The sequence below is a fragment of the Indicator indicator genome, chromosome 32 (assembly GCF_027791375.1).
Source record: "Indicator indicator isolate 239-I01 chromosome 32, UM_Iind_1.1, whole genome shotgun sequence".
In the NCBI taxonomy this organism is placed as follows: Eukaryota; Metazoa; Chordata; class Aves; order Piciformes; family Indicatoridae; genus Indicator; species Indicator indicator.
Genome location: NC_072041.1, coordinates 1168611 through 1178378, shown reverse-complemented (window position 1 = coordinate 1178378; position 9768 = coordinate 1168611). Strand labels below are relative to the sequence as shown.

General features: G+C 47.9%; 1 protein-coding gene across 1 annotated transcript in view; it reads left to right on the top strand.

Moving 5' to 3' along the window:
- Positions 1 to 527: 527 nt before the first annotated feature.
- The window catches only part of PRDM16 (PR/SET domain 16), a 178501-nt gene continuing 169260 nt past the window's right edge, over positions 528 to 9768 (top strand). Inside the window, exons 1-2 of the mRNA XM_054394822.1 lie at positions 528 to 552; positions 2126 to 2475. Coding sequence (XP_054250797.1) covers positions 528 to 552; positions 2126 to 2475 — 375 coding nt within the window. The remainder of the gene's footprint in view (positions 553 to 2125; positions 2476 to 9768) is intronic.

Genomic DNA, 9768 nt, shown 5'->3' with positions numbered 1-9768 from the left:
GCTCTCTTCTAGGCAGGGTAGGGTGATGAGACTGCTGAGCAGCTTCCAGCACTGGCATCACAAAACCTGCTGCTGTTCAGGAGTGTATTCCAGACACAGAGTCTGCTTTGACTGGGGGAGCTTCACTGTAGCCAAGGCCAGGGGAAAGTTGGTCAAACCCCAGAGTTTTCTGTCTTTAGAGAGTGATGATGATGATAATAATAATAGGGAAATGTTATTAATTTTGTCTTCATAAATCTTAAATGTCAAAGTTTTGTGTGGTCAGGAAAGCAAAGGAGGGAAGGGAACAATTCATTCTGAAGAATCACAGAATGGTTTGGATTGGACTTTTAGAAGCCATCTGGTCCATCTGCCCCCTGCAGTGAGCAGAGTTTGGTTCTGAAGACAGACAAGTGCAGTGGATTCTTGGGCTCCAAGCTCTGACATCTGCTCAGCTGCCATGCCCCTGCCTCTGCTGGCCCTGTGACAGAGAGAGAAGGGTCAAAGCAGAGCTCCAGCTGCCATGTCCAAGCTCCTGGTGGGGTGACATGGCTGAGTCTGGTGGAACGACAGGTCCGTGGGACTCCTGGAATCCCATGGCTACAGGGAAGAGCAGGAAGAAGCCCTGAGGGTCCTGCCTTGGAAGAACAACCTCTTTGGTTGAGCCTTAAGTGAATTTGGAGGGAAGGAGGCAGTTTCTTAGCAGAGCTGCAGCCAGCCAGCAGGCTGGTGCCGTGAAATCAGAGCAATGCGTGTCTGAAGGGAGGGGGCTGGCTTCAGCAGGGCAGCATTTGCCACTTAAAAAGATTCCTCTGAAAACTTCTGACTCAAGTCCTTGCTCACAGCCTTTTGCTGTTAGTTTTCTTTCCATGCACCCTGGTAAACACATCTGAGCAACCTGGGCTAGTGGGAGGTGGCTCTGCCCATGGCAGGGGGGTTGGAACTGGATGATCTTTGAGGTCCCTTCCAGCCCTGACAGTTCTGTGATCTGCCATTATTTGGGGTTTTTTTGGCAAGAGGAAGGGGTTTCTGAAGAACATTTTTACTTTGTCCAAGCCAATACCAACCCAGGAAAGAACTGCATGTTGGTACAGGTTTGACACTGGCATTGACCTGGACTTCTCTCAATTTGTTGCTGGAAAATGAAGCTTCAAAATCCCTGCAGCATTAAGGGTGTTTGCTTTGGGGGGTGGTGGTGTTTGTTCTCCCCCCAGACACACACACATTCCCTTCCAATCCTTCAGGGCAATTTGTTTCTCAGCCTTTTGTAGGTACTGGGCTGAACTGTGCTGTGCTGGAGATGCTGAGCATGAAAGATCTGCCCTCGTGTTTCTAACTGGATTCATAGAATCCTAGAATGGGCTGGGTTGGAAGAGACCTTGAAGATCATCCAGTTCCAACCCCCTGCCATGGGCAGGGACACCTCCCCCTAGCCCAGGTTGCTCAAGGCCTCATCCTTCTAGGTAGAAATGTTAACTCCTCCTCCTTAACATTTTGCCTTTGTTCTGCACACATCCTGCTCCAATCTTCTGTGTTTTGTGAGATTTTTGATTCACTGCTTGACACAACTGAAGTTGAGGCTTAGGAAACTCAGCTGCAGTACAGTGCTGAGATGTAGCTGGAAGGGTCACATCCACCACAGCTTCTGTGTGCCCAAGAAACCCCAATACTAAGCAAAGAGTTCCTGCCCATGAAGGTCATGGATGTCCCCTCCCTGGAGATGTTCAAGGCCAGGTTGGATGAGTCCTTGAGTAACCTGGGCTGGTGGGAGGTGTCCCTGCCCATGGCAGGGGGCTGGAACTGGATGATCTTTAGGGTCCCTTCCAGCCTAAACCATTTTGTGATTGTGATTTCTGTTACTGAAAGACAACCCCTCCAGTGACCCTGAGCCAGTGGGAGGTGACAGGCCAGCAGGTAGCTTCCATCTCCTCCTTCAGCAGGGCTGAGTATTGTGCAACCAGCAGCAGTATTCCTACCCCAGCCCCAGCTGAGTTCTGTAGGTGAGGGCTCTCTCTCTTTTTGTTTTTTTTTTTCTCTCTCCCTAAAGCATGTGCAGAAGGCTTTATGAACCTTTCTCCCACCAGGAGACTAACTGCTGTTCAGCTGAGTGTTTCAGTGTGTTTTGTTCTGCTGTTTCCCCTTTTAGGTGACAGCGAGATTGTAAATAATATGTATGAGACCGACCCTGATCTCCTTGCTGGCGACAGTGCAGAGGAGGAAACAGAGGACAGTATCATGTCCCCCATTCCTGTCGGACCTCCATCACCCTTCCCCACCAGTGAGGACTTCACTCCCAAGGAGGGCTCACCTTATGAAGCTCCTGTCTACATTCCTGATGACATTCCAATCCCACCAGATTTTGAACTCAGAGAATCTTCGATCCCAGGGGCAGGGCTAGGGATTTGGGCCAAAAAGAAGATTGAAGTTGGGGAAAGATTTGGACCCTATATGACAGTACAAAGGAGCACATTAAAGGAAACAAACTTTGGATGGGAGGTAAGCCTGTGGAACGTGCTAACCACATTCGTTTGTCTTCTGTGCAGACTGTTCCCAAAGCTGCCCTGGGGGGACAGAAGCTGTGACTTTGCTCTTGCCGTTTTCCCCCCTACCCCCCTGCCTTGTTTTGTATCCCCAGTGGTTTAAAGTGGGGCAGCAGAAAGCCTTTGTAAGAGTTCTTCCTGGGCTCCCAGTGCTGCTGTGGCACCACTTGAGATGAGGAGGTTGGTTTGAAATGCTGTTGGGTCACTTCTTTAAGTGCTTGTCATTTCCAGCCTGTGTTCAGAACTTGTCACCGTGGAGGGAGTGTGATTAGTCGCATCATGTTGTGTGGTTGGGGCTGTTACCTTTGACTTGCAGCCCATGTCAGCTGGGCAGCTGCTATTAACTGGCCAGAGAGAAATCCCTTGTACCCATTACCACCCTCTGTGTTCTTCAGCTCCTGCAGCAAGGAGAGAGAAATGTCAAAGTCATTTCCTCCGAGAGCTAAACAAAACCCAGCCCGCGGCAGGAAATCTGCTCTCCCACAACTCCTCTCCTTCTCCCTGCTCTTCTGGGGCTGTCCCAGAAATCATCTTAGTCTCTCCTGCTCCTCTGTTCTTGCTTTGAAGGTATCTGTATCCCTAGAGAACACTGAAGTCTTTTAGTAATTGCCTTGAGCAGCTTGGTAGAGTGGGAGATGGCCCTGCCCAGGGCAGGAGGCTTGGAACTAGATCCTCAAGGTCCCTTCCAACCCAATCCATTCCATGATCAATGACTACAGACTCTGTGAACAGGCCAACACAGCCTAGGATCTGTGCTCTGTGACCACAGCCCTATCCCAATGCATCTAGTATCCAGTCCAGGGTGTGTAATGGATTCTCTTCTGTAGCCCTGACACCCACCCCAGCATTGCAAACCCTCTTCTGCTGCCTCATGTCTTGAGGAGGAGGCTGTGCCTGGGCCAGCTGGTTCAGAGAGGTTTGGCTGCTGCTGGCCAGGCCAACCCTGTCCCTCAAAATATGGGGAAGCTGAATTTGCCCTCCCTTTTCCCAGGGTCAAGCAGTCACTTGGCCTGTTTGCTCCTTTGGCCAGCAACTGGTGTAAAGCCATTTGGTTTGCTACTGGAGTAAGGAGAAGGGGAGCAGCTAGGGGTAGAACTGTAAGACTTAGCAAGTGGAGAAGCCAAGAGGGCAAGCACAGAAGCTCTTTTTCTCAGCAAACAAGGTCAAAAAGGCCAAAGTTAAGCATTAACATTTTAAATGGTGTCTGATTATATTTACACTCTTGATTGTGAGGTCTGGAACATCAGTGAGCAGTTAGCTTCTCTGAAGCCCCAAGAAATAGGTCCAGATGGTTTTGTTTACTTTTTTTTTTTTAACTTGTCCAAAGTGCAGGAAAAGACAAAAAACCCCTTGCTATAAAAACAAAACTCATTCATGTTCTGCCCTTCTGCAGTTGGAAATGTCTGAAGAGCTAAAATCAAGAGTTTGGTTGAATGAATGAGTTGGGAGTTTCCTTTTCTCTCTCTCTCCTGGTACAGGAAACCTCCTAAAAGGAGGCTGGAGCCAGGTGGGGGTTGGTCTCCTCTCCCTAATCTCAGGTGATAAAAGGAGAGGAAATGGCCTGAAATTGTGCCAGGGAAGGGTTAGGTTGGAGATGAGGAACAATTTCTTTGCTGCAAGAGTGGTCAGAGATTGGCAGAGGCTGCCCAGGGAGGTGGTGGAGTCCCCATCCCTGGAGGTGTTCAAGAAACCTGTGGCCATGGCACTTGGGGCCATGGTTTGATGGCCACAGTGGTGTGGGGTTGCTGGTTGGACTGGGTGATCTCAGGGGGCTTTTCCAACCCAAACAATTTTCTGATTCTAAGGGAAATTCAGAAGAATGAGTCTGGATTCCCTTCAGAGGTTCATCTTGGTGCCAGCTGCTTTTCCTGTGAATGCCATTAGAGACATTTGATAACCATTGCTGCACTGCCTTCAAAACATGGGGGAGGGGGAGGCTGTGAGGAGAGGGGAGGATTGCTGTTAATATCCTGAACACAGTTGTGTGTTTGAGGGAGTTATAGGCAGGAGGCAGCTGGAGATGACCTCCTGTGCTGCTCACCTGAAGGTCCCTCTGAAGCTAAGCACAATTTTCCTGGTGCAGGCAACATTGATTACTTGTAGGCTGTGGTGTGGAAGTGGCTCCCACAGGAAGGTGAATTCCCTCTTCCTGACCCTAGTGTTGGTTGGGGGTTGGTTTGGGTGTTTTTGAAGACAGTGATTTTGGGGGACCAAAGTGCTGTCCTCCTTGGCTGCTGGAGCACAGACCAAGTGTGAGCACCACAAATCTTTTTTCCTTTTCTACGTCCTTGGCCCAGCTCCGTCCTTGTGTTTTAGATGTCTGATAAAAGTCTGTATTTACACTCACATGTTGGAGCAATGTGCCCATTCTGCAGGGAATGCCAGGCCTGATAGCAGGCCTATCTCCAAGCTCAGCCTGCGTTGACTTTGTGATACTGTTGAGTTTTTTGAGTGGAATTGAACAAACTTTCCTCCTCCTGCTGCTTCTCACGTTTCAGCGGTGTCCTTTTCTTCTCGGGCTTGGCAGGTACAGTGCAGACTTGGAAGGAAGGAAGGACTATTTGTCCTCCATCAGACGTCCTCAAACACTGTCTTAGACCCACCCTGACCCTCTCCCTTCTGACCTTGCTTGTGCTTGCAGTTACTTTTTGGGGTTTTCTGCTCCCTGCTACATTTAAAGGCAGTTTAGGAACTTGTTTGCTGTCGCTCAGTGCCTTCAGCGTTTCACTTGGGAGCAAACCACCCAAATACCTTATTGTGCTGAAGGGGAGTTCATGTAAGGACAGGATTCCTGTAGGGAATAGTCTGCCTTTGTCACACAACCACAGAATGCATCAGCTTGGAAGAGACCCTCAAAGGTCATCCTGGCCAGCCTTGCAGTGAGCAGAGATGAGGTTGCTCAAGACCCAACCAGTTTCGCCTTGAATGTCACCAGGGATGTTGGTTCCCTTGGAGTGTGAGGTCAAAAAAAGCCTTAGAGATGTTCTAGGTAGCTTTAGCTGATGTCACTTGTGCTGGAAATGGTAACTTGGGGGTTGTTGCCATCCTCTGTCAGTAAAATGGAGCAGGCAGATTGATGGCAGTGAGAGAAGAGAGGAGGAGGTTTTTGTCACCCTATAACTTGCTGTCCAGACTTTGGCCTCTGTGTGTTGTTCCTTACAGTAGGGATGGCTCTAAGGAGCCCACTTCTTGTGGTGCCCCATGAGTGGTGCTGCCTGTGCAGCCTGACATCATTCTTTGACTGTGTTTCTCTCTGTAACTTGTAGCTCTGTCCTGCAGTGACTTGGAAGTCAAAGGCTGTTGTAAGACTTCACAGCCACAACTCCTTAATGCTTGATTGAGAGATTAATTACTGCTAGGCTTGAACTGCCTCCCCTGTTAGGGACCTTGGTGCATTGAGAGTGAATTTATTTCAGTGTGTTTAGGAGTTATCTCTTCTTCACACCCAGCCACTTTCTCTGTCCATAGTTCTCAGTTCATTTCCTGTGGTTTATCCTCCTGATAATGGCACTTCTGTGGACACTCCACCCACCCAAATCCTGCAACCTGGGCTTTTTCTGTTTGCTTTTTGGTAGTCATCACTTCCTTCACTTTAACAGCATTCCTGCCTTTTGCACAAGAAAAAAAAGGTTTTGCCCTTCATCACAGGAAATTTGTTGTCAGACTTTGACTAAGAGTGGTAGAGGAGTGGTAATACCTAGGAGTGGTAATACCTAGGGGTGCTTCACACCAGGGTTTGGAGTGGCCATTCAATAGCTCAGCAAATCTTCACTACCTTCTTCCCTTACATCATTTTCCTCCCCATATTTTCTTTGGGGAATCTGTTCTGTTTTGTTTTGTTTTTTTTTTTAATAAATACTCTTGAAATCAAACCCCCTCCTATTGCTGCAGGGCTTTCAACAGGGGATGGCAGCGAGTGATTCATGCTCATTTCATACAAATAAAAATGAGATGTCTCATTTTGGCCCCCACCTCCTGGCAGGCATGATTCAGTAAGTGCTGGACAGGGCAGTGTGCTGTGTTTTTCCTCCCTGCCTCACTCCCCAGCACCACTGTACTGAGCGTGGTTAGCTACCTCCCTATATATATTTTTTTGCCCCTAACCTCCTTAAAAGGCACCACCCCAAACTCAAAGCCCTGTGATTATTTAGTGTGAGGTGATTGCATTTCTGCTCTGCTCTCCTGATCCTATTTCTTCCTTGCCTGCTGACACAGAACATCCCATTGAGAGCACCCCGAATAAATCACAGCTTCTTTTCACTTTATTGCCTCTGGGGCCATAAAAAAAAAGCATAAATAAAAATCATATAATGATTTTGATCACTCTGTTGAGTAAATAAAGATATTTGTCATAGCTCTGTTTAGTTTTGCTAATGGAGGGAAGAGTGGGAATTGCATCCTGGAGGGAAATTTAGCAATGGGGTTGTAGGGAATTTGGAAGCAGTCAGATGGGTCGGAAGGTTAAAGATCATCCAAGTTCCAACCCCCTCAGGTCATCCAGTTCCAACCCTTCAGTTTAAGGAAATTTTTGTGTCTCAGCAAATGATCTCTCTTAAAATGTCAATCAAAACAAAGCAACCAATAACTGCATTTTGCTAATGGTATTTACACCCTGGGATGTAAAATTCTTTCCAGTGAGGGTGGGGGAGACACTGGAACAGGTTGTCCAGGGAGGCTGTGGATGTGTCCTCCCTGGAGGTGTTCAAGACCAGGCTGGATGAGACCTGGAGCAAGCTGGGCTGGTGGGAAGTGTCCATGCTCATTGCAGGGGCTTGGAGGTGGATGATCTTTAAGGTCCACTTCGGTGGCTGCTTGCTGCTGGCTTTTGATGCAGAAAAAGGAGCAGCAAAGAAAAAGCAGGGAGGGATGAGGGGCAACTTCTGGTTGTATCAAAGGCAAACTCCCATTTCTCCAACTCAATCCTTTGGGAGGGTTAATTGATTAATTTCAACCCTGGATTAAAATGAGGAAGGAGCCACGTGAGTGAGGGCTGAAATTTGTGCTGGTTTTTGCTGTTAACCAAAATGCCTCCGAGTCAGGGTTAAAAGAGTGAAGCTTTTTTAGGCCCAAGAATGCCAAGATGTCTTGCTCTATCTTAGGCACTTCTCTAAAACATGGGTATATAAGGAATTAAGGCAGAAAAAAGAAGAGACAGGGGAAGGGAATGACTAAGAATACCTCCTGATATTTCTCCTTTATTTCCATAAGGGGTAATAACTCATGAGCAGTCCGGCAGAGGGCACTTGCTTTAAATAGAACCTTCTGATTCACAAGCAGAAAAAGGAAATAAATATTTTCTTTTCATCTTTGGAGAGACATCCATGAATGCCAGCTTCTGAAGCAGGATTTTATCATCCCCACTTTAACAAAAAAAAAAAAAAAAAAAAAAAAAGAAGGAGGAAAAAGCAAATCCCATGAAAAGCTCAGTGGTGACCACAGCGGTGGAAAATAGCTCTTGTCCTTGTCAGAAGCCTTGCAGGGCACTGCTGCTTCCTCTGGAATGTTAACCCACAGAGAAATCCAACCTTTATTTTGTCCATTCCCAGAGAAGCCTGAGCTGATGGAGCACTGGAACACAGCAGGCTGTTGTAAAAGGAAATGATCAATAAGTTAGGGTTAAAGCATAAACACAGAGAGGACTTTGAAGGAAGCAGCACTCTGTGCACTCTTCTTTGAGCTGCAGCTTCAGAGAGTGGAAGCCAGGCAAGAGAACTCAGCCAGCAGTTTGTAGGTTGCTCCTGTGTGGTAGTCAGGGAGGTGTTTGCTGTTTGAGCAGAGAGTTCTCCTGCTGCTCACTAGTAGCAGGGACAGCATGGAGGAGTCCAGCACAAGTTCTGTAGTGAAATTGAGAGCTGTCTGCTGAGTTCTGAGCGCTGCACCTCCCCTGCTTTGCAGGTACCCACACCTCACCTGTGCCATCCCTTGCTGTGGAAGGGTTCTCACCAGTGCAGAGGTGTAGCTGTTCTCCCAGCTGTTTTCTAGGAGTCCTTTTCTTCTGTAGCTTACCCTTAGCCCCTCAGTCCCAGTAACATCATGCAAAGACACTGGAGAACGTCATTACTCAGCTTTGAATCAAGGCTTAAATGCTTAGGGCTGTGTTTAGACTCTGAAGGTTTGGGACATTAGCAAACCTATCAGTGAACCTCATTTCAGTTCCTGCTTACTTGTGAATTCTGAAGGGTTTAAATTCAATTTCTTGTCCTCACTCTGGATGATACAAGAAGCACCAACAGCAAACTTTCCAGAGTAAAATGTTCTGTTAATTACTTTGAGAGAAAAGGGAAATCACATTCTCTGCATAATTTGGCACCGTCCTCCTCTTCCCGTAGCAAACTGGGAGCAGCACCACAGATCTGGAGAATTGCTAAGTGTAGCAACTCTTCCTTTGTGGGATTTAGCACTTCACACTTTTTGGCTCTCAGGCTGCTTCTTGTTTGGCTCTGGAAGTGTGAGGGAGCTCTGCTGTATCTGAAGGTGAAATGGAACTCCTTCAGAAGTAGCTGGACATAGATGGGGCTTGTTCTTCTTTTCATTATTCATCCTTTCCTTCCTGTGTACTGGGACCTGTAGAAAATGAGGCAGTCCTTGTACTGCCAGCTTCCAGCTTTGCACACCATGGGTTGTTTATCCAAGGAAGGTGTGAAGCTGAGTTTGAGTCACAGTGAGAAACATCAGCGGAAGCAGCATGTCTGGAGGAGGAGGTCCAGTGGCCAGACTAGGTGCCCAGCTGGCCAGGCAGGGTTGGAAGGAGCATTGCCATGCAGAAGGGTGTCTCTGGAAATTTTATTACTAATCCTGTGCTTTGTTCCTCAAGTTGTGACTCAGGTCAGCTGCATTGCAAAGGTTCCTTGTAAAACATTCACCTTGAGTCGTTCCTCATCTGCTTCTCCCTGTCCTCTCTGAAAGCCAGCAGGCAGCAGGCTCGTTGGAGGCACAGGCCTGAGTGGGAGCTGGTTAGGGTGATCAGGTTCCAGGCTGGTAGTGGTGTGCTGGGACCATCTGACGTGTTTGCTTGATCAGAGCCATGCAGGTTGAAGTGGGATGTGTAAATAAAGGAGAGGCGTCTGACAGGGCAGTCCCTCTGTACACACTGGGAGGCAGAGGTGGGTGAGCAGCTCGTCACAACTTGCCATCATTTACTCTTTTTGCCCCAGAAATGCAGAAGACATGCTTTAGAAAAACCCTTTTCCACTGCAGTGTCCTCACCCAGCTCTCCTGCTGTGCATGCTCCCTCGTGGGGCTTATTTCA